Source organism: Cervus canadensis, chromosome 31 (assembly GCF_019320065.1).
Source record: "Cervus canadensis isolate Bull #8, Minnesota chromosome 31, ASM1932006v1, whole genome shotgun sequence".
Lineage (NCBI taxonomy): Eukaryota > Metazoa > Chordata > Mammalia > Artiodactyla > Cervidae > Cervus > Cervus canadensis.
The window spans coordinates 27,141,762-27,165,361 of record NC_057416.1 but is presented as its reverse complement, the minus strand read 5'-3'; the positions used below and the strand labels follow the sequence as shown (position 1 = coordinate 27,165,361).

The window sequence follows — 23,600 nt, the reverse complement described above, 5'->3', positions numbered from 1 at the left end:
CGTCAGACAGGTAATGTGCCGATGTCGTAACAAGGTTTAGTGAGGGAGGCACATGTCACGCAGCAGCGTGAACACCCAATCATCATGCTCATGAACTACAAAAGGATCAGCCTGATCAGCTGATTAAGGAACTCCAGAGACGGCCCACTCACTTTTCACGAAGGATGACAGAGGTAGGGCTTATTTATTTATATTTGCATATAAAATCCTGTACATTTTATCACCGTCACCGACGTTCCGTGATATTTCTTTTGTTTCTACTTTAGTGGGCGGAAACAGAAAGAAAATATCTAGGGGGGTTATTCCCCATGCAAAAATCCTCCTCACGGCTCCGCCCTTTTTGATCCTGGGACGGCATTGCTTTACGACCGTCCGTCGTGAAATGATGGAGCGTTGCCGCGGTAATGGCGGAAGCTAGCCTTCTGCTTTGCGGCAGCGACGCTGGCTGAGTCGGATCCTGACACGCCCAGGCGCGCCGGAAGGGCTTCAGATAACGGTGGCCGTGCGAAAGTCGTGCGTATGGGGTTTATTTCTTAAAGTCTTTTTTTTTTTTTTAAGTCTTTAGAAAGGCCAGAGTAACTTCCCCTCTCCATTTTGGGAATCAGACTCTGTTACTTCCAGAGACACCTCTTTCTCGCATCTTTTCCTTTATATCTTTACTCTTCTGCCTGTTAGACCGTCTCTCCCCGCTGTCCTCCTAGACGTCTCACCGTTTTTTTTTTTTTTCCTTCTGTGCTTTTCGAGAATCCCAGCCCCCGAGGTGATCTTTCCTCCCGTTCTGTAGCGGATCCCCGGCCGCCTCCGTCGGCGTTCTCGGTCTGAGGGATGGAGCCTCACGGCCCTCGGGAATCCCCGGGGGGACCTTGGGAAGGTTCTTCCTTGCCCGGAGCGTGGCCTTCCTCCGCCCTCGGGCAGGCCTTCTCCCAGATCTTGCACCAGTTTGCCGGCCAGGAATCCCGACGGGGCAAGGCCAGAAATGCAGCTCTTGAGGACCTCGCTGCTCTGCTCGAAGCTAAAGAATCTGATCGGTTATTTGAGGGGAGTGACGCCTCGCTCCGTGGAATGCCCGAGATGCTGGGGCAGGTGGTAAAAGCCTTGGGGAAGTATGCAGCCCCTGCGGAGGAGCCGGAAGGGAGAGGTGACCGCCACTCCGAAGTGGCGGAGAAAGCGGCGGCAGTTGCGTTACTGTTTCTTAAGCTCTTGAGGAAGGTCGAGGCCGCCAAGAATTCCTTGGTTTGCCCTGCATGGAAGACAAGCCTCCGTCCCTTGGCAGGACCCATCTATGTTTTTGCGGTCACACACAGCTTGGAGCAACCGTGGACCAGCCAAAGATCTCAAGAGGTCGCTGGACAGGTGCTCGCCTTATTGCTTCAGGTCACAGATTGTGGCTCTGTGGCTGGATTCCTCCACGGAGAAAATGAAGAGGAGAAAGGGAGATTTAGTGCGATCATGGGGCTTCTCAAACCCGATTTGAATAAGTGAGTACTCTTGCCAATAAGGGCCATCAACTTGAGCTTCAGCCTAATGTTTTAGAAGGCTAGAGCTCAAAGGAGTCTTGTATTTTCATCAGTAAGATGAGGGCGTTTAATAGCAGGTCTCAAGGCCCAGAAAGATTGTGATTTGCTATAAATGACATTAACTAGGTAGTGGCAAATTCGACATTAGAACCTAGGTCTTCAGACTCGATTTTCCAGTGCTCCTGACAACTGCCCTGAAATTGGAAATTAAGTCTCATTTATTTAGACTTAACTTTCTTTAGTTAGGTGAGGTTGGGGATTTGGAGATTTAAAGGTAGGGTTTAAATTTAAACTCAGGGCTGTTGAAACTCATCCTTGCCTTTGTTAGATGTGGTAGCCATGTTTGGTGGCTTAGTGGTAAAGAATCCACCTGCCAGTGCAGGAGACACAGGTTCGATCCCTGGGTAGGGAAGATCCCCTGGAGAAGGAAATGTCAGCCTACTCCAGTATTCTTACCTAGGAAGTCCCATGGACAGAGGAACCGGGCAGGCTGCGGTCCATGGGGTCAAAAAGAGTTGGACATGACTTAGCGACTGTACAACAACAATGGAGTTAAAAGGCTTAGTTATGAGGCAGCCTGGTATTGCGTTTTTATTGCTTCAGAATAGGACCAGTGTCATTGTTACAAAGATAACATTACGTGTTACACTGTATTTGAAGATTGAGTAATGTGTATAAACTCACTTTATAAGCTATAAATTGCTGTTTGAATGTTGAATCATTTGCTCCCATATAGTAATAACGTTACTGAAGGCATCTCCTTTCCTCCTCTCTCCCTTCTCAAGACTTTCTCCCTGTAACCACCACTACTACCATCGCCACAGATTCTTTACATAGCAGTGGCTGTAACTGGCTACTTTTCCTTGGATATGCTTTAGGCTCAGAGCCCTGGGTAATAAATGGATTTAGTGTAATTTTAGTAAGTTACTTTTATCTAAATCTTAAAAATGTATGTTATAACATCAAGAGTTACCTTACGCGGGACTTTTTTTTTTTTCAAGTCCAAGAAAATCCATTGAGCTTCAACAGGACACCATGTCACTTAATGTGGTTTCACATTTCTATTTAGGGACTCCTGGAAGAATAACCCGGCCACCAAATACGTTTTCTCATGGACTTTGCAAAAGGTCGCTCGACCCTGGTTGAGCCAACATCTGGAGAGAATACTTCCTCCATCATTGCTCATGTCAGATGACTATCAGACTGAAAACAAAATCCTGGGTGTCCGCTGCCTCCATCACATTGTGCTTAATGTGGTGAGTGACCTCCGCTCTCTGGTATGTGTGTTGATGGCACAGACTGAGTCTTCGTGGCCATTCCTCATTCACAGTATCACCATTTTATTGTTTGTATTTATATGTTTTATTAACTATTAATGCTGTTATGTACCTCAATTCAGTAATTTATATTTTTGCCTATATTTTCCTCAAACAATCTACTAGCTTGTGAGGTGAAGTGAAAGTCTCTCAGTTGTGTCCGACTCTTTGTGACCCCATGGACTGTAGCTTCCCAGGCTCCTCTGTCCATGGGATTTCCCAGGCAACAATACAAGCAGCTTGTATCTCAGAGCTTTTGAAATATACACAGAAATAGAGTAGTGTAATAAATCCCATGTACCATGTTTGGTCTCAAAATTTATCAACATTTTGCCCACCCTGGGAAGCTTTAATTGGGTGATTTGTCTCATTGCAGCCAGCTGCTGAGTTGCTGCAGTACAACAGGGCCCAGGTCGTCTACCACGCCCTTTTCAACCACCTGTACACACGGGAGCACCACCTCGTTCAGGTGATTAACTGTAAGATTTGCTCATAACTCTAAGTCTTAAGCTTTCAAATTTGAGAAGGTGGCATTATGTGAATAAGAATGGTTGGTAGCATTTTTCTCTTCTTAGAAGGTGGGGATGATAACTGAGAGCCACTACCAAGTTGAAAATATGGGGATAGCTGGACTTCCCTGGTGGTACAGTGGTCAGGAGTCCGCCTGCCAATGCAGGGGACACAGGTTCGATCCCTGGCCCAGGAAGACCCCACATGCTGCAGAGCCGCTGAGCCCCTGTGCCACAGTCACTGAGCCTGCACTCTAGAGCCCTTGGGCCGCAGCTGCTGAAGCCAGTGCGCCTAGAGCCCACGCTCCACAACAAGAGAACTCACCGCATTGAGAAGTGAGGTTACTGCAGCGAAGAGTAGCCTTGGCAGTCTGCAACTAGAGAAAGCCTTTGAGCAGCAACAAAGGCCCAGCACAGGCAAAAATAAATACATTAAAAAAAAAAAAAATGGGGTTAGCAAATGGCTAGTGAAAATGTCTCAGTACCAAAGAGGTATCCATGTTTCTGAGCTTCCACAGAAAAGCCAGTGTTTTGTCTTCATCTGGTCAATTATATATCACTTGGGGGCAGCTTTATGTCTGAAAAAGTTCTAGTTTTTAAAAAGATTTTCTTTTTGTAGTCTCTCACCTATTTGTGAACCAGAGAGAAAGAAGTGTTCTTTCTTCCCACTGCCCCCCTCCCCCCCCCTCCTTTTTTTTTCTTTTTAGCCACATGGCTTTTAGGATCTTAGTTCCCCAGCCAGGGCTCAAACCCTGGCCCCAGCAGTGGAGTGCAGAGTCCTAACCACTGGACCACCGGGCAGGGAACTCCCGAATGAGTTCTATTTTTATTAAGTATCCTTCCTTCTGGGCTGCTTTTATATCAGCACAGACACGGGGACCTCTTTGCATGTTGGGTAAGCGTCATTTGCTGTTTCCTCCAGTAGACACTGAGTATCTCTTGTGTGCCAGTCACCACTGTAGGTTCCAAGACTGAATGAGTCAGGCAAGGTTTCTGGCTTTAAGAAATCCTTTGCAGACATGTTGATGTAAATATATATATACTGTAAATATAAATACAGTACAGAGTAATACATCTATTCAAAGAGGTTTGTATAAAATGCAGTAGGTATTTAACAATAGGCAGCTAACAAGGTTTGGTGGTATTGGGGTGTTTTAAGAGGATCTGGTAAGGAGGTGATACTTGCTTATAAAGAATGAGAATTTCTGGGGGATAGTGTGGTGGGAGGGGCGCCAAGACCATTCTGAAGTCAAGAAACAAGTTACATAAAATTAGAGGTAGAAATAACCTTGTTTCTTATCTTAGGCCAGATATTCTCCCTCCTCCTACCTCAGCCTGCCCCTTTCTTTTTAAAATATGATTTTAGGTTTTGAGAATCTAGGCTATACTAAAAACCAGTAAGGTTAAGACTCTTGTGATGGTAGTTAAAAAGTAAGAGAAAAAGCAATGATCCCAGGAGAGCTAAAAGGGATTACATGGACTTTGAAACTTCAGATAGGGAGGTCAAAAGTGGATACAAATAGAGTCATCTTAAGATTCTGTTGGGGAGAGGTCTTATAGTAGATATTTATACTTGTAAATATCAACTTAAACTTAGGTATTCAGTGACAATAGACTGAGACTCCTAAATTCTGGATTAAAGTCTTAGCTCTGCTCCATTCAATAGATTAGCAAAGAACTATCCTAGGAGATTTTAACTTGAGACTGTCTGATGGAAACTAAGAATGTTTAAAAAGTTTGAAAATATAAAGTAATACATTAAACTTAATGTAGTATTACTCACATCTTTTAGAATTCTATGACATGGACACTGAGGGTGGTAGATGAGTGGAAGTTGCAAGAGAAATCATTGAGTGTCATGACTACCAACTGGTGAACTACAGCTCCTTTCTCCTACTTCCTCCTAGGCTGTGCTCCTGTGTCTGCTGGATTTATTCCCCGTCCTGGAGAAAGCCCTACACTGGAAGGGAGATGGGGCCCGACCCACCACACACTGTGACGAGGTCCTGCAGCTGATCCTAACGCACATGGAGCCCGAGCACCGCCTTCTCTTACGCAGGACTTACGCGAGAAACCTGGCAGCTTTTGTGAAAAGGTGAGTCCCTGAGCAGCTGGATCTGGCCATACTCCTCAACTTCACTCTGCATCGCATCTTCTCTGTTGTCGTTAGGTTGGGGATCCTAAGTGTCCGGCACTTGAAAAGGCTGGAGCGAGTCATCATTGGTTACTTGGAGGTATATGATGGACCCGAGGAGGAGGCCAGACTGAAGATGCTGGAAACCCTGAAGCTTCTCCTGCAGTATACTTGGCCCAGGTATGACCGCCAGGGTCAGGCGTGCTGAGGGGCGAGACTCCACCCATGCTCCCCGCAGGACTTGGCCAGGTGTGCGCGCAGTACCAAGTACTAAGGACATGCTGTACAGATACCCGTTGGACTTTACTGTGAAAGTGGCATTGACAAGATACAGACTCAGTTCCTCAGGTGACATCTCTATTTATGAGGCTTGTTAGAACGTTCAGGCTGTTGAGCAGCGCGACAGTAGACAGCCTTGACTTTGTTCACCCTTGGGTTTCCTGAGTCTGATCAAGGGTGCAGCACTCCCAGCACACACTGAACGTGTGTGGTCAGGAGAACGCTGACTGGGGACACATTTGCTTAGCATTCCAACTCTGGCTCAAGGGGGGTGTCATGAACAGCAAGCTGGAACCCAAACACATTGAGTCTGCAAAAGGCTGTCTTGCAGGAAATGTTCAGTTGCTCAGTCGCGTCCAACTCTTTTAGACCCCATGGACTGAAGCACGCCAGGCTTCCCTGTCGTTTACTCTCTCCCATAGTTTGCTCAAACTCTTGTCCGTTGAGTCAGTGATGCTATCTAACCATCTCATTCTCTGCCACCCCATGCTCCTTTTGCCTTCAATCTTTCCCAGTATCAGGGCTTTTTCCACTGAGTCTGAATGAAACAAGACTTAGTTGGGCGAGAGTCCCATTGTCTTAGCAACACGTATGTGTCTGTTCTGAACTGTATTCTCTCATCTCCTTATAATGTACCCCAGAATCACATTTGTTCCCAGGTTGCATTTATTTACTTACTGTCTCTCTCTGCTGAACTCCAAGCTCCAGGAAGATGGAAGATCACCTTGGTATACCGAGAACTCCAGATTTACTCAGAACCTGGTATTAAGTTTTGCTGTTTAGTCACTAAGTGGTGTCTGACTCTTTTGCAACCCCATGGACTATAGCCTGCTAGGCTTCTCTGTCCATGGGATTTTCCAGGCAGGAATACTGGAGTGGGCTGCCATTTCCTCCTCCAGGGGGTCTTCCCAACCCAGGGAATCCTCCTGAACCAGGGATTGAACCCAAGGCTCCTGCATTGACAGGTGGACTCTTTCCTACTGAGCCACCAGGGAAAGCCCAGTACTAAGTACACAGATATTTCAGAAGTGACTGGAATAGATGGATGAATGAAATTGAATCAATACTGATACTAAGTAGAAGTCAAGAAAATGTGGAGAGGTCAGAAAACAAATGTGAAGTATGGAGGGGGTGAGGTCTGGGGAGTGGAACGCAGAGCCCAACTGTGTTGAAAGACGACAGGTGAAGTACTGAACCTCACCCACATTATAGGAAACCACTTAATGGTTTTCAGATCAAGATGAAGGATGTAAACTTTTCTTCTCCCAGTCATATTTCTGCCCAGAAGTGTGGTATTTTCACACTATAAGTTAAATTTTTCAGCCTCCTTAGGGCTTTTTAGTTTTTTTATTATGGTTAAAAAATACACAAAATTTACCATTTTCAAGTGTATAATTCAGTGGCATTAAGCACATTTACAATTTTATGTAATCATCATCATAAAAATTTTTAGAAAGGCAAAGCAGAAGTAAATAGAGACAGGGTGGTAATCTAGGATCTAGCATTGAAGTGACAGAAAAGTTAAATCAACTCTGAATTCTCAGAAGCCAAGCTTACTTCCCTCACTGTATCTTTAACCTCCAGGCCTAAGACCACATCCAAGCTAAAGAACTGTGGGCCGTTTCCTGTTCTCTGGCCAAAAGTATAGGCCCCTGGTAGGGAGGGCCCAGTTCTCCCTTTTCAGGAGGGCTGTTTCCTAACAGTAAAACCACCAACTTCTGGAGGGCAACCAGGTGCTCTTGGGCATGCCAGCGTGTCCGGGTGTGTGGGCAGTGTGCTGTAGAGAAACCAGCGGGCTTGGAGTTCAGAAGTCTGGACTCTGGTCTCTCGTTCTGCTTCCAGCCCTATGGTCTTAAACTTGGACTTCAGTTCCCTCCGTTATGAAATGAGGGCTTTATCCCAGATGCCTTTTTCAGTTTTAATATCCTGATTCAGAGTATGAATATCATGTTTCTTCTTGATTCCAGAGTCTCCTGTAGACTTGTGGTCTTACTGAAGGCTCTCTTGAAACTGATATGTGACGTGGCAAGGGATTCAAGCCTCACACCAGAGTGTGTTAAGAGCGCCTTGTTAGAAGAGGCCACTGACTGCCTGATTCTCCTGGACCACTGCTCTTCAGGACGGGTAAAGGTGAGGGACAGTTAGTTTCAGAGGGACAGAGGTTTCAGTTAGGCCTCGTCATCCTCAGGCGATTTCTGTGATAGTTTTGTGCCTGACCAAGTCTGTAATTGGACATGGAAGGTTTGAGTCTCTACCTCTCAGTCTTTTAGCCTTCAGCAGAGTTTGATCAATACCTTATTCTCCCTTTAAAGCTATTCAGAACTTTTTAGATGAAAAGGCAAGAGGATCAGTGGATGCTTCTGGAACTAGGACAGAGAATGGGCAAAAGGATCATGATCGAGTTTTCAAAATTGAAATTCTGTTCTAGTGGTCTGAATGAAGAGAAAAAGTTAAAATAATGGGCTGTAATCCACCAAGGAATAATTTAGGTAGAGTAAGTAATTCAGATAACAGATGTTTCCAATTTTTCAGAGACAATGATGTTTTCCACATACTTTATTTATCCATGTGGGAATTCTTCCTTTGGTCTCATATTCCACAGAAGTTTACTTCTCCAAGCCATCACATATAACAGCTGTGTGTCCATGTATACATAATTTATAAATCATTGTCTCAAAATCTTCAATTTAAAGTTATAGGCAGCATGAAAAGAAATTAACATCCTAAAAATATTGAGGGATATTTTATTCATCTTGGCTTTTTAACCTCCATCAGTTTTCAAGCCCTAGATCAAATCTGATTCATCCTGGCTGATAGAAAGCTGCTGCTTCGTGAGCCAGTAGGACATTTCCAGTTCCTAAAGTCACACCAGTTCTGTGAACTGCCCTGGTGTCGTCGGTTCTTTCCTTCTTTGAGTCTGATACCAAGAAAAAACCACCAATGTGCAGTAACAGTCAAAAAAACAAGCCTGTCTGGTTTCACGTTTCAGGGTCTCCTGGCTAAAATCCCCCACAGCTGTGAAGACAGTCAGGTGGGGAGCTGCATCCGAAGAGTGCAACAGCTTTCTGAAGGCGCTCCCTGCGACGCAACTTAAGACTTGTATTACTTTCCTGAAAAGGATTTTCTTTCTCTTCCAGTTGTTTTAAATGGAATTATTTCAGGCAAAAGGTATATTTATACTAAACATTATAACTTAAACTTTCTCTTTCCTTCTTTCTTTTTAACTCCCACAGAAGTAGGGAAAGGAGAATATGAAAAAATGGAATCTGGACATTTCTAAATAAAGGGGTGGGGGAGGCATGCAAGAGGGAGGATGCCAAGGAAACAGGGGTGAGTGGGTAACATTTAAATTTAGAAATATTTATACCCACAGACTCATCCCTTATGCTTCTTGGGCTCAAGCTGTTACTTCAGCACATGTCATGTAACAATGCTATAAAAATATTCACAATTTAGGCTTTTCTCCACTCCCAGATTTTTTGCCCCACAGAACTAGCATAAATATTAAAAACACAAATATTGTGTTAAGAAACAAGATGAAGAGCAAAACCCAGAAGTGTTATGTGTTTAAGATGTAAAAAAGGAAGATGTTCAGTCCTATTTACAAATGTCTGAAGGGAAATCACGTGGTTTTGGCCTTGGCCACGGGCTCTGTCTCTTGCTCGTACTCTATCTCTACGTAGGCTCTTTTCTTCCTCAAAGGCCCTTTCAGAGGTGTTTTGCCTTTGTGTTTGGCATCAAGGGCTTTTTCTTCTTCTTCACTGGAGGATTTATCATCCTGATCTTCATCACTGCTGGCGTCCACTTTATCCATATCCTACCACATGAAGGGAAAAAAAGAAGACACTAGATTCATTCCCTAAACTCCCGTCTCTGTTCTATTTAGAACTAAAATTAGAGAATTTACCTGTTCTGTGTGATCCGAACCCCAACCCCCATTTCTGGTTGAAGCCAAAGGACAGTGTTTTACCCATGAACCTCACCTCAAAATCACTTATGTCGCTCTCATCCACTTCATCGTCTTCCACAAACTCTCTTTTCCCCACATCCTAAAATAAAACTAACTGTTAGGTTCAAGATACATAATGAGAATTCAGTTTAGACATCTAGAATTATTCTTTGATAAGTACATCACTAACGAAAACACAATGAGAGAATGGTTACTAGGCAACCAAATCAACTTACTTCTTTAGGGATATCAATTCTCATGCCTGATTTAAATCATCAGAGATAAAACATCAGTTTAATCGGTTAAAATCAGTATATAGGAACAAACAATTCTTTATACATTCAACTAAAACTATTCATTTCAAATATTAAAAACTATATTACTAATAGGAAAAGTACAACTGTGTACCTATGTGAGTCTCCTGTGAATCAATTTGTTGAATCTGCCCCTATCCCCAAAATACTATCACTTAAGTACTTCCTGTATATTAACAGTAAGATTAAAACCCTTGATAAATTTTAGTAGGTTCCTTAACGTTATGTTCCTTTAGGCAATAAGGACTTGTTATTTGTCACCTTGCAGGAAAAATTTTAGAAGGCTACTGAGTAAGATTAAATTGTCAATGTGTGGTTTGTTGGCTGATCCTGGAGAACAAAGAAGCCACTATTGAACCAAATTAATAAAAAATGATAGGAAATGAGTGACCAGATAACTATTTTTGGTTAGGGAACTAAAAATGATACTCTGTTTCTGTTACATAAAAATAGATCTAATCCTACAGAGTACTGCTTGACAGAGCAAAAACACAAAGCTTACTTCTTCATCTTCTTCATCATCTTCTTCCTCAGCATCTGAAGAGTCACTCTCTGCCTCCTGCTGTTCCAGGGCCTTATCGAAGGCATGGATGGGGAAGTTGTAGATGTCACCGTACTGAAGAAAAGAAACAGGGGTCAGCTTTCGCCACGTTTGACCTTGTGCTTAAAGTCCACTGTCCAACCAGCGTATTATTTTCCTCAGTGATTAAATAGGAACATTTAGTTTGACAAGTAATAGTACTATATTATGTTCAAGCCCAGAGCCAGTGGTGTCTTTAAAAAACCCATATTTGACATTTAAATAATCAGCAATACCAAACTGGTAACTTCTATGAAGGATGGACACCAGATCAGTTAAAATATAGTAGTATATAAAACCCACGGATTGAAACAAATGTAGTTTTGCCAACAAAGGGGAAATAAGGTGTAAAAAGCCTATTTTATTCATGTTATTTCTTTAAATGACATTCATTTTTCAAAAGAGAATAAAAATCATTTTAAAGAACCTTAAAAGACTAGGATGAATAAGCAGAAGGATCAAAGCTGTGTGTCTTTTGTAGAGACCTGGAATTGCTGTGTTTGGAGGAGGAGTTGGGAATAATGGCAAAAAAGGAAAGGTCTCCAAACTGGAGTATCAAGGGTTAACTGCAGTAGTTTACATGCTTGCATTACAAGCCAGAGCTAATATGATACTTATTTTATTCCAGGAATAAAATCGAGGTAAGGCTCTTTCTAACATCTTTAAAAATAAAACCCATTTCCAACTAGTCCCATGTCTCCTGGCATATTACCTACCACCTAAAAAATAAAATCTGAAAAAAAAAAAATAAAATAAAATCTGTACCCCAAAGTTTCTAGCTTTCTCACCGTATCCTGTTTCAGTCTCTCCAGCAACTCTTTTTCGATGGCATTGTCCAGCTGAGCAGCTATTAATGCCTTTTCCTGTGAGAGAGAGAGAACAAACCCATTTACTTCATTAGTACTCATTGTTCAGCCTGTAGAAGGGAAGAAACCAAGTTTTTTTTTTTTTTTTTTAAGAAACCAAGTTTTTATGTGAAAGATGTAATCACCTTTTCCCTCTTGTTATAACAGGAACTTCTGCCTGTCTAACCAGATATATTTTTTCCTTGTCAAACTTTGGAAATCTTTCAACTTAAAAAAATTCCTATGGTTTTATGAATAGATTTCTAAATTAAATTCTAACAGAGTCTTTGATAAAGCAAATTGGTATATGAACACTTAAATATTTCAGAAAATTAGCAATCCCGAAGCAAGACTCTATAAAAGCTGCAAGAAAGGAACAGAGACCTTCACTTATTTACATTTTCTAAAGCCATAGATACAACATGTTAGAAAAGAAGATAAAAAAATCTCTTCCTACTGTATAAATCAGGGAACTATATTAAACATCCTGTGATAAACCATAAAGAAAAAGAATATTATATATGTAACTGAAGCACTGTGCTGTAGAGCAGAAATGAACACCAATACTGTAAATCAGACTTCAACGAAATAAATCTCTTCCTTTAGTGATTTCTTATAGGTGATGATACATGGTATCTCTACCTTTACTAAACTGAGACATAAAAACCAAAATGTAGCCTCAATCTACCTTTTTCCCCAAAGACTGCATTAATATGTTAGTGGAAATCTCAGAGGATGTTAGTGGTACACTCTGAAGCTGGGTTAGAATGAATCGTGCACAGGATCAGTTACAAAGGAGATGGGGGCTCACAGAGCAGTCAAGAGGTTATTGTGATATTCTACATTTTTCTCTAAAGTGGGTGCTTACACCTCAAGGGTGATCTACTGAGATGTAGGAACCAAATGCTCAAAACTTCTGTAAATATTTTTTCTTTAAAATACCACACAAAGAGTAAAAGTGGTGCTCTCATTCAGATTCTTGCAGCATACAGCTATTTGGTTAAGTTTGGTTACGTAGTGAATAGTTTGCGATAAGATAGGCAGTAGTTATATATGCTGGTTATTTAATGGTTTAGCACTGGAGTCACAGAACTTAAAGAACCACGCAGTTTTCACACACATACACACACACCCCTCCCCCGTTCAGATCTGTCAACATTTTCTAAGATAACAAATGGCTATTGGTGGTATGTAATATGAAGAAGTTTTTAAAGTTGTGACAGTCAAGGAAGATGAAAACTCCCTAGCCAGATTTAAACAAAGGTGTCTGCATAACTGGTGGTGGAGAAGGAAAAATGAACAGCAAGTACGAAATGCAGGCACTCAACAAGACCCTCCTTTCTCTGTCTGAGCTCTATCACCTGTGACAGCCCTTAGAGGCAAATTTTACTTTGCTGAGAACCAGACCTTCACTACATCACAAACTATTATTTAAATATATCTATAGCACAAATGTACATGTATAATAACATCTGCAAATAATCTACTGGGGAGGAAATTTCAAAAATTTTATTGATGGAGTGATCAAAAAAGTTTGGAGACCAATGACTCAGGCTTGAAATGCAGAATTCTATGTGATTAATGGAAACAAAAGCATCAAGATTACTAAAGCTGTTTTCTTGACAGGATATGAGAAATGATGAGGTGGATGTTTGTGGATGTGCGGTAAGCAAAGCAAATACTTAAAATGACTGAAAATGTCAACTTGTCAGGAAGACCTCATTCTGGGTCTTACAACCATAAGAATGTTCAGCCTGAGTGAGGTCCCATGAAGTGGACAGGGAGACTGCTCTCTTCCACAAAGGCTGTAATTTCCTGACTAGATTTTCCACGGTTAGCACAATATTACCATCATTGTTCACTACCTCAGTAACAAAGCTGACTAGTTCAGAGACATGAATAATGTCAATCCCTTAACAGCAATTTCAGAACCCCCAAAGCTCAATTTGGGCTTCTCTGGTAGCTCAGGTGGTAAAGAATCCGCCGACAATGCAGGAGACCCTGGTTCGATTCCTGGATTGGGAAGTTCTCCTGGAGAAGGGATAGGCTACCCACTCCAGTATTCTTGGGCTTCCCAGGTGGCTCAGACGGCAAAGAGTCTGCCTGCAATGCAGGAGACCTAGGTTTGATCCCTGGGTTGGGAAGATCCCCTGGAAAAGGAGACAGCAACCCAGTCTAGTATTCTTGCCTGGAGAATCTCCATGGACAGAGGAAGTTTTTTTCAACAATTCTACCTACTATAAATTCATCTAGTGAAACACTGTTATATATCACTGTACAACTACTAGTGTGTGTGACTAGAATACTCAAAATTAGTTGAGTAAAATGTAAAATATAAGATCAGCAAAACATCATAGGATTCTAAATCTGAAAACCCTGACTCAAAAATTTCAGACAAGGAGCTGCGGATCTCTGTTGAAGTTTCCGTTTCGTATTATAAATGTCCCTGAAGCACCCACATTTTATCTGGCCCCAAGAGTCATAATCTTCAGATACAGGATACCAGATACCGTATGCAGCTAACACTTGTCTATTATCCAGGGCGTGAACAGTTCACAGACAGTGGTCACTGAATAGTGCTCATGAGCCCTGCTTATACATCCCTACTCTTCGGTGAACATGGAGATGTCGTGACTGTCAGAACAATAAGTTACCTCTCTTCGTTTTTCCCTCCGCTCCACCTTCTTACTCAAAGGAACAAGTTTCCTCCTATGGGAAGTAAAACACAGGATCAGAAAACACATTCCTTTATTTAAAAAATGAGAAGAAAAAAGGATGTAGGGCTCACCTCAATATAGCAAGATTATATACTAAAATATCCTCGATAATGCTATAAAGTCAAGTAATTTTACACACATTTGACAGACATGTTTCACATGCATGGCTGTTTTTGTTTCTTTAGGCATTCTGAGATCTCTGAGGGCACTCACAATGCTGAAGATTAACGCTTCTGTGAACTACGAGAAAAGAACTTTCTAGAGAACTGAAAGTTCTAGCCTTCTCTGCAGGTCACAATCAGAAAGCATTAGGGCTACTACTCCTTAAAGAAGGCATGCAATTAATTCTGTGGATTTCATATCACTTTAAAAATTAGTTTTCAGTGAACCCAGAGTGAAGTTCTTACACTCATTTTAAATTCCCTAATTTTAGGATTCCCTCAGGGTTATAAAGACAGTTTTCTGAAGCTGATTTTCAGACAGGAAGGGAATAATCAAGTTGTACTATATGCTTTTAAAATCCTGCAAAATCAAAGAGCACAATTTTAATTTGTGGTAAAACTGCTGCTGCTTAGCAATGCTAGTCATTAAAAATTACCCAAAGCTCAACTTAAGAAAAAGCATTTCTAGAGGTTTCACCATCTCTCAGCTTTCATAATATGATGCATGCAAAGACATTTAAAAATGAATGATCAATACTTACTGTCGCTTAAGTGTAAGTTTTCGAATTCGAATTAGGTACTGAGTGATCTTGGTGAATCTCTGCTTACATTTGTGTCGAATGAAACGGGGCCAGTAAATTAGGTTTTCATCTATTTGCTCCAGTGCTTTCTCATAGTTTTTATGAAGCCGGACCTGTTGAACAGATTAACGGAAGCATGATGAACAAGGATAAATGATCAGGTCTTCACTGTTAGTGACACCCATGGGGCCTCTTAGAGGCCTTAAACTCCAGGAGTTTAAGTTGGTGTGGTCAAGGAAGGGAGAAAAAGCATGTGGCCTTCTTGCTGTGATCAGTGGTCATGGTAATTTAATACCCCAAGTCTTACCCGTTCCCAGAGACGCCTGGGGAAAGCTGCTCGTTCTATAACCTTCATATACAAGTAGCACTGTCCTGTGGGATACAGTAAATACTTCTATTATTATTTTCAGAGAGACTGAAGAACATCCTTTTAAAAGCTGCTAAGTACTTCTCGTGGAAGATAAACCTGTAGGAGTTACCTTTCTCTTCTTTGATAGTGGCATACTGACTGTTTGCCAGGGGACAGGATGACCGATTACATAGTCCAGTCAGGCTATATTCATTTCTGCAGAAACTCTGAGTCTTGGTTCTAAATAAGAGGGAAAGAACCAAAATTATAAGATGGGTTACCAAGAGGGCAACTGAAAGAATCTCTGTTCAAGATGAAAATCTAGACTCACCTTATTTTGAAGGAACAAAATTGCTTGTTTCCTAGTGTATCCCAGATAACCTGTAAGACAAAAGTAGAAATCCATTTCAGTTGCTCTCACCTAAGAGACGCCACATTAATCCAAGAAAACAATGCCCTGCTTTACTAAGAAAAAGTCTCTAAGGACTTTTGAGGACAAAGTGCTTTGTAAAATAGTCTGATTTATTTGTTATTTTACACAAATAACAGATTCTTACAGGAAAAGTAAATACAAATTAATAACCATAACCTTACTGCCCAGAGATATAATTTCATTAGTATTTTGTAAATATTTGTATGTTACACCAACTAATATGCCTACATGGATATTTTGAACAACATGAGTTTGTAGTAAGTATATATAAACTATATTATATATATAATAGTAACTTTCCTTTTTTAATTAATATGTTCATTATCCATTGTGAAAGGCGGCACAGTACTAGGTTTTTAGATATACATTCCATGATTTTATCTCATTGAGGACAAGGAAAATCATCTACTATCTTCCACTAACTCATGTGCTCTATATTCATTCGGCATTTAATGTACATTTAGTAGTTATGTAAGACACTGACATTTCAAAGTCCTGACACACAGGAGATACTCAAGCACATGCTGAATGAAGGAAGGTACAGTCCTTAAAGAGTGTTCTCTATCTAGTTAGGAAGATACAAAACATCAAGAAGCAGTAGTTGCTAAATACCACAATACTGCTGCTGCTGCTAAGTCACTTCAGTCGTGTGCGACCCCATAAACGGCAGCCCACCAGGCTCCCCCCGTCCCTGGGATTCTCCAGGCAAGAGTACTGGAGTGGGGTGCCATTGCCTTCTCCGAAATACCCACAACAGAGGTGTATAAATGGCTGAGAACCTGTGAGCGCGCTGCCTTGAGGAGCTGGGAGAGGGCTCTAGAGAAGTTAAAGGGAAAAACACAAAGAGGCGTTAAAGAATGAAACATTTTTGGAACTTTATGGGACCTGTTTGGTAGCTCAGATGGTAAAGCGTCTGCCTACAGTGTGGGAGACCCGGGTTTGATCCCTGGGTTGGGAAGATCCCCTGGAGAAGGAAATGGCAACCCACTCCAGTATTCTTGCCTGGAAAATCCCATGGACTGAGGAGCCTGGTAGGCTACAGTCCATGGGGTCGCAAAGAGTCAGAGGCGACTGAGCGACTTCACTTTTGCTTTCTTGGTGAGGGATGGTAGGAAACAGGTAAGAGGAAATGAAACTGGAAAAGCAGGAGCGAATTCTGGCTTGTGGCTTTAAACATCATCTCAAAGTTGATGACTCCCAAACTGTCATCTCCTAGTCAGACTTCTGAGCACCAGATTGGTATATACATCCAGCTGCCTACTTGACATCTCTGCCTGAATGTCTGAAAGGTCTCAAACACATAAACAGGTCCAAACGGAGCTTCCAATTCCACACCTCTCAAAAGAACACCTTCCCTAGTCTTCCCCACATCCATAAACAGAATCACCATTGAACAGCCTGTTCAAATCCAAAAGCCACTTGATTTCTCCCCTCTCCTCATCTCACCATAACCAAGTCTTGCCAGTTATGATAAAACAGATATCAAATCCATTCACTTCTTTTCATGACCAGCACTACCTTAGTTGAACCTACTCTCATCACGCTGTAGTCTCCTAGCTTTCATTCTTTCTCTCCTTTCACACGACAGAAATGTTCACAAAAGTAAGTCAGATGTCATTTCACATTAAAACCTTCAAAACACCTCCTTCGAGACTCTACACCGATGTCCTTTACGACATTCCTTCTTTCTTGCCTCCAGATCTTTGTACTGTACTGTTCCTGTGGCCTGGATTGATTGATTGCTTTTCCCTCAGCCCCCAGTGGCAGTTCCTTCTCATCGTTCAGATCTCGGCTAAGATATCTTCTATTCAGAGAAATCTCTGATCCGAAGTAGTCTCTCATCACTCTCTATCACCCCGGTGTTTCTTTCACAGTAGTATTACACATTTCCATTGTATTTAATTCGTTCACGTGTTTACTGTCTCCCTCGCCAGAGCTCCAGGAAAGCAGAGGTCTTTTGCCTGGCTTAATAACAACCAAATTGCCAGTAATCACTACATCGCCGGGCACGCTGTAGGCGCTTGAGTATATTTCATACAAATAATGAATGAACCTAGGATGCTTCCAAAATTATGACGCGGGCAGAGAGTGGAACAAAGGTAAAGGAAAAATCTAACACAGGGGAAGCAGGCTGAAGAATAACGCGCACGTGGATTAAAAGGATGCTTAACTTTGGTGCCTAAACCTCACCGTACCGTCCCCCACGCCGGCACCCCCCCCCCCGCCCCGCCGCCTCCCAAATCCCGAGAGACCACACGCAAAAGCCTCCCTTGCGAGGCACCAAGGGCCGTTTACACCGAAACCGGGGGCGAGGTGGCGGTGAGCGGTCCCCTTAACTCCGAAGGACCCGGGTAGACACGTGAGAGCCCCATGCTCGGAAATCAGGGCTCTGGAGGGCTAGCTTCCGGAGCCCCGCGAGGCTAACGGGTGGCTCCTGAGTCTCCTAAAGCAGGCGAGACACCCTGTGCAAAACTTGGGTGGCAGAGCATCAGGACTCACATCGTCCGACTGCATCTCGTCGGCGGTTCACCAGGTAGGTAGAGCCGGGTCAGTTGAGCGGAGCAGCCATGCTGCTTCCGGAGAATCACTTCCGCGAAGCCCAGTCTCGCCTATCGCGAGAGTTCTGATTTCGCGGCCTTGCAGCAGCGGCCCCTGGTGGTCTAACCTTTGCGCTCGCCGCCGAGTCGTCGGACTATCCCCACACGCTCGTGTCGCCTGGTTCTCGTCAACCCCGCTGACGGTCCGTGGGAGGCCGCTCCTGAGCCGGCCGATTCCGATGCGAGAAGACCGGGGACGCCAGGAGCGCCCCCTGTCGAGCCCGCGGTGTGTCGGTCTCTGGAGAGTCGGCCGCCGGGACTTGGACGCGGGCTCGGGCTGCGCGCGGGGCGCTAAGCCAGGCTGTCGCTTCCTCGCCCGGTCTGTGGACCTCAGACGCGGTCTTTTCAGACCTAAGACCCTCTCTTCCGCTCTTAACACGCATTTGCTTGGTGTGGAATTGGGTCCTGACTAGAAATTCATGCATCAGAGGATATTTCAAGAGCAACAGGTTTTTTTCCACGCTCTTTCTTTTGACAAGGAAAGAAGAAAATCTTCACTAGTTCATACCGTTTTCGAAAAGAAAGGCCACGAAAAGAGTAAGAAAGTCACACTCTCAGAATAAAGATGGTCCTTGATTTGCATACCATGTTATAAAATAATTCAATGTGTCATAAATAGTATAACTTCGTTGCATGCAGATGAAAACCAGGAATTGGAACCACCCTGTTAGAAAGCATTGATATAGCACTGGGTTTTGAAGCCAAACTTAGTATAAAAACCGACTTCAGTGTACTGGATATGTGGATGAGTCACTTAACTTAGCAAACTTAGCAAACTTAGGAGTATGCAAGGTCTAGAGGTATTACAATAGGGAAGAACAAGTCTGACTTCATACTGGATTTTTTTTTCCCCCACGTCTGTATTCCATTGCTCTTGCTACTCCTTAATAACTAAAGGGATGTTACCTATAGCCTGAAGTATACAGGCTGGCCCATTCTCAAGGATCAGACCTTTCAAGGTGTAACACTGTCCCATTCATATAGAGAGAAAAAGTTGCAGAACAGAGAATAACACTTCTCTTGTTGGACACTCATAGGAACATCGTGACCTGACCCACCTTGACAGCCGTAAGAACAAAGGATTCTGGCACTAAGAAGTTTGCAACAACCAACCTAACCTTCCTTTTTTATTAATAAAAGGCCTGAGTCCTCTGTCTTCTCCATTGTCTGGCTTTCCAAATAAAATTGCTATTCCTTGCTTCAACAATTAATCTTTTTATTCATTGGCCTGTCTTGCAGCCAGCAGTAGGAGCTTGGACTCAGTAACAGTATGTTAAAAGTGTGGTTTACATTGCTTCCTAAAAAGCAGTGATCTTTCTCACTAGCCTACTGCCTTATACAAGACTGGGTTAGAGACCAGAGGAAAGTCATATTATAAATACAAGTATCCTTTTATGTTAGTAAAATCAAGTATAAAACAATGTGGAAGAACTGAAAAGCTGGATATTACCTAGACTACGCTTACCACCTGGACTACAGCACCCTCTCTGAATTAAGTAGGGGAAATCGTGTGGGGTTTTTTTTCAAACTTTTAACTTTTTATTTTGTATTGCAAGAGATCCCAGTTTAATTCCTGGGTGGGAAGATCCGCTGGAGAAGGAATAGGCAACCCGCTCCAGTATTTTGGCCTGGAGAATTCCATGGACTTCAGTCCATGGGGTCGCAAAGAGTCGGACAGGACTGAGCGATTTTAACTTTCGCTTTCATTCTTCCCCAAACCCCCTAGCATCCAGGCTGGCATATAACATTGTGTAGAGTTCCATGTGCTATATAATAGGTCTTTGGCTATCAGAAACAGTGTATTTTTTTCAGTTTGGTTTCTTATAACACTCTGTCCCTGCTCACTATCACCAGGTGAGTTCTGTGAATATATTTTTAATTGAGGTATAATTAGCATATGTTAATTTTAGGACTATAACAATGATTTGATATTTATGTTGCAAAAGGATCACCACATTAAGTCTAGTTCGCATTTATCACTATACATAGTTATGAATTTTCTTCTTGTGATGAACTTTTTACTCCTTTAGCAACTTTCAAATTTGCAGCAGTGTGATAAATTATCAATACCTTACTATTTATTATATATACATACCATGCTGAATATATATGTATATATACATATACATATATATATCTCCCCTCCAAGCATTTTGTCCCCACCCCACCAGCCCACCCCTCTCCTCTGGCCACCATTAATCTGTTCTCTGTAGCTATGAGCTCTCTTGTTTTGTTTTTAGATTCCATATGTAAGTAAGATCATGGGGTATTTGTCTTTCTCTGGATTAATTCACTTAGCGTTATGCTCTCAAGGTGTATCCATGTTCTTGCAGATGGCAGGGTTTCATTCTTTTTTATGGCTGACTAATACTCCATTGTACATATATCTATATATATGTATGTACATATATGCTGCATTTTCTTTTTAAATTCATCCATCAGTAGACATGATTGTTTCCATATCTTGGCTATTATAAATAATATTGCAATGAATATGGGAGTGAGTCTATCTTTTTGAGTTAATGTTTTCATTTTCTTTGGATAAATACCCAGAAGTGGAATTACTGAATCATGTAAGTGGTTCTATTTTTAAATTTTGGAGGAACCTCCGTACTGTTAACGGTGGCTGCACCAATTTACATTCCCATCAGCAGTGTTCAAGGGTTCTTGAACATTTCTCCACATTGAGCATTTCTCTACATTTTCACCAACACTTGTTATTTCTTGTTTTTTGATAAAAGCCATTCTAACAGGTGTGAGAAGATACCTCACTGTGGTTCTGATTTGCATTTCCCTGACAACTGGTGATATTGAGCATCTTTTCATGTACCTGTGTCCATCTTGTATGTCTTTGAAAAAATATCTGTTCAGATCTGTCCATCATTTAATCCAGTTGTTTGTGGGTTTTGTTTGCTACTGAGTCGTATGAGCTTTTTAAAAATATATTTTGGACCTTAACCCCCTATCAGACATATGATCTGCAAATATGTTCTCCCATTTAGTAAGCTGCCTTTTCGTTTTGTTGATGGTTTCCTTTGCTATGCAGAAGCCTGTTTAATTTAATGTGGACTTGTTTGTTTTTGTTCCTGTTGCCTTGGCTTTTGGTGTCAGATCCAAAAAAATCAGCACCATGACTGATGACAAGGAGCTTACTACCTATGTTTTCTTCTAGGAGTTTCACGATTTCAAGTGTTACATTCAAGTCTGTAATCTATGTGGGGTTGATTTTTGTGTCTGGTGTTAGACAGTGGTCCAGTTTTGTTCTTTTGAATGTGGCTGCCAGTTTTCCCAGCACTGTTTATTGAAGAGGCAGTCCTTTTTTCATTCAGTGTTCTTTGCTCTTTGTTGTAAATTAATTGACTGTAAAACTGTGGATTATTTCTGGGCTTTCTATTCTGTCCCACTGATCTGTGTGTTTGTTTTCAAGCCAATAACATACTGTCTTTTATTACTATAACTTGGTCATATAGTTTGAAATTGGGAAGTATGATGCCTCAAGCTTTTTTCTTCCTCAGGATTGTTTTGACTATTCGGGGTCTTTGTGATTCCATGCAAATTTTAGGATTGTTCCATTTCTGTGAAAAATCCCATTGGAATTTTGATAGGGATAGCATTGAATCCATAGATTTCTTTAGGTAGTATGGACATTTTACCAATATTAATTCTCCCAAAACACAAGAACAGAATATCTTTCCATTTATTTGCATATTCTTCAGTTTCTTTCACCTGTGTCTTACAGTTTTGGTGTACAGATCTTTTACTTTCTTGGTTACATTTATTCCTGAGTATTTATTCTTTTTGGTACTTTATCCTATCAAATTCCCTTCCACAAATATTATTATACATTTAAACAGTTTTTTTAATGTCCTATAATCTTAAAGCTCTATGTATAAAGAAAAAGTTATGGAATGAGTTATCATTGCAATTAGTATTAATTGAAAATTGAAAAAAAAAAAGAAAATTGACTTAAGACACTGCTGTTAGACCTTTTCAACATGTCTCATCTGTCCCTTAAATTTTCTCATAGTCAGTTAACATATTGCCCTTCTTTTTAAAAAGTACTTATTTATTTATTTTTGGCTGCTCTAGGTCTTTGTTGCTGTGCGAGGACTTTCTCTAGTTACGTCGAGTGGGGGCTACTCTCTAGTGACAGCGCATGGGCTTCTCATTGCCGGGGCTTCTCTTGTTGCAGCCCACGAGGGGTCTAGAGCACCCAGGCTTTAGTAGTTGCCGCTCTCGGGCTCAGTAGTTGCGGCTCATGGGCTTTAGAGCTTGAGGTCAGTAGTTGTGGTGCATGGGCTTAGTTGTCCCTCAGCATGTGGGGTCTTCCCGGACCATATTTTTGAGCAGAATATGGGCCTGATCTGATTTGTGACTTGAAAAGATCACCCTGGCTTCATATGGAGGCAGGTGTGGAAACAGGGAACCATTGGGAAGGTATTACAGTAGTCATGATGACATGATGTTGAGCATCCTTTCTTACACTGGTCTGCCATCTCTATATCTTCCTTGATGTGTCCAGGTCTTTCACCCATTTTAAAAACTGGGTTGTTTGCTTCCTGATTGTTGAATTTTAAGAGTTCTTTGTACATTTTGGATAATCAGACTCTATCACATATAACTTTTGCAAATATTTTCTCCTGGTCTGGACTTGTCTCATTCTCTTGACCTTTATTATCTTTTAATGTTCACGGGGTTAGTAGGCATGACCCTTCTTTTACTTCTGATGTTAGTAATTTGTGTCTTCTCCCCTTTTTACTGGTTATCCTAGAAAAGCATGTCAATTTTATTGATCTTTTTCAAAGAACCAGCTTTTGATTTCCTTGATTTTCTGTTAATTCTCTTTCAATTTCATTGATTCCTGCTCTAGTTATTATTATTTCATCTCTTTTGCTTACTTTGAATTTAATTTGCTACTCTTTCTTTAGTTTCCTACAGTGGAAGCTTAGCATATTGATTTTATTTTATTTTTTAATCTTTTTTTTAGCATATTGATTTTAGATATCTTCTTTTCTAACATTCGATAATATAATTCAGTTTCCCTCTAAGCATTGCTTCTACTGTATCTCATAAATTTTGATAGGTTATATTTTCATTTTCATTTGGTCCTAAATACTTTTATTTTCTAGAGAAGTTTTCTTTGACCCATGTGTTATTTAGAAGTGTGTTCTTTAATTTTCAAATATTTGGAGATATTCCAAAATACCCCCAAGTATTTTAGAATATTTCTGTTATTGATTTAATTGGTTTCATTCTATTGTGATCAAAAGCCATATTTTGTATGATGTCTGTTCTTTTAAATATGTTATGGTGTGTTTC

At 41.4% G+C, this 23,600-nt stretch overlaps 2 protein-coding genes and 1 non-coding gene across 4 annotated transcripts; 1 reads left to right on the top strand and 2 right to left on the bottom strand.

Annotated features, from left to right (window-relative positions):
- Positions 1-107, bottom strand: LOC122432681. Its single transcript, XR_006266943.1, has one exon. It is a non-coding gene; the product is annotated as a small nucleolar RNA U13 (small nucleolar RNA).
- Positions 33-11,286, top strand: TTI2 (TELO2 interacting protein 2). 2 transcript variants are annotated; one of them, XR_006266809.1, is made up of 9 exons: positions 34-173; positions 267-1,478; positions 2,587-2,773; positions 3,210-3,302; positions 5,250-5,437; positions 5,513-5,656; positions 7,723-7,885; positions 8,745-8,923; positions 10,553-11,286. XR_006266809.1 is itself a non-coding variant. In XM_043454270.1 (8 exons), exons 2-8 carry the CDS (start codon positions 826-828, stop codon positions 8,847-8,849), a joined length of 1,533 nt encoding a protein of 510 aa, XP_043310205.1. In that variant the 5' UTR covers positions 33-173; positions 267-825; the 3' UTR covers positions 8,850-8,953. The 2 variants fall into 2 exon arrangements, 1 of the variants encoding a protein (XP_043310205.1); XM_043454270.1 differs by lacking the exon at positions 10,553-11,286 and having other exon boundaries at positions 33-173; positions 8,745-8,953.
- Positions 8,297-18,310, bottom strand: MAK16 (MAK16 homolog). The gene is made up of 10 exons (XM_043454272.1): positions 18,184-18,310; positions 15,583-15,632; positions 15,382-15,491; positions 15,210-15,274; positions 14,864-15,015; positions 14,098-14,152; positions 11,387-11,461; positions 10,521-10,634; positions 9,739-9,804; positions 8,297-9,572 (listed from the first exon to the last, which is right to left on the bottom strand). Exons 1-10 carry the CDS (start codon positions 18,196-18,198, stop codon positions 9,378-9,380), a joined length of 897 nt encoding a protein of 298 aa, XP_043310207.1. The 5' UTR covers positions 18,199-18,310; the 3' UTR covers positions 8,297-9,377.
- Between the last annotated feature and the right edge of the window lie 5,290 nt (positions 18,311-23,600).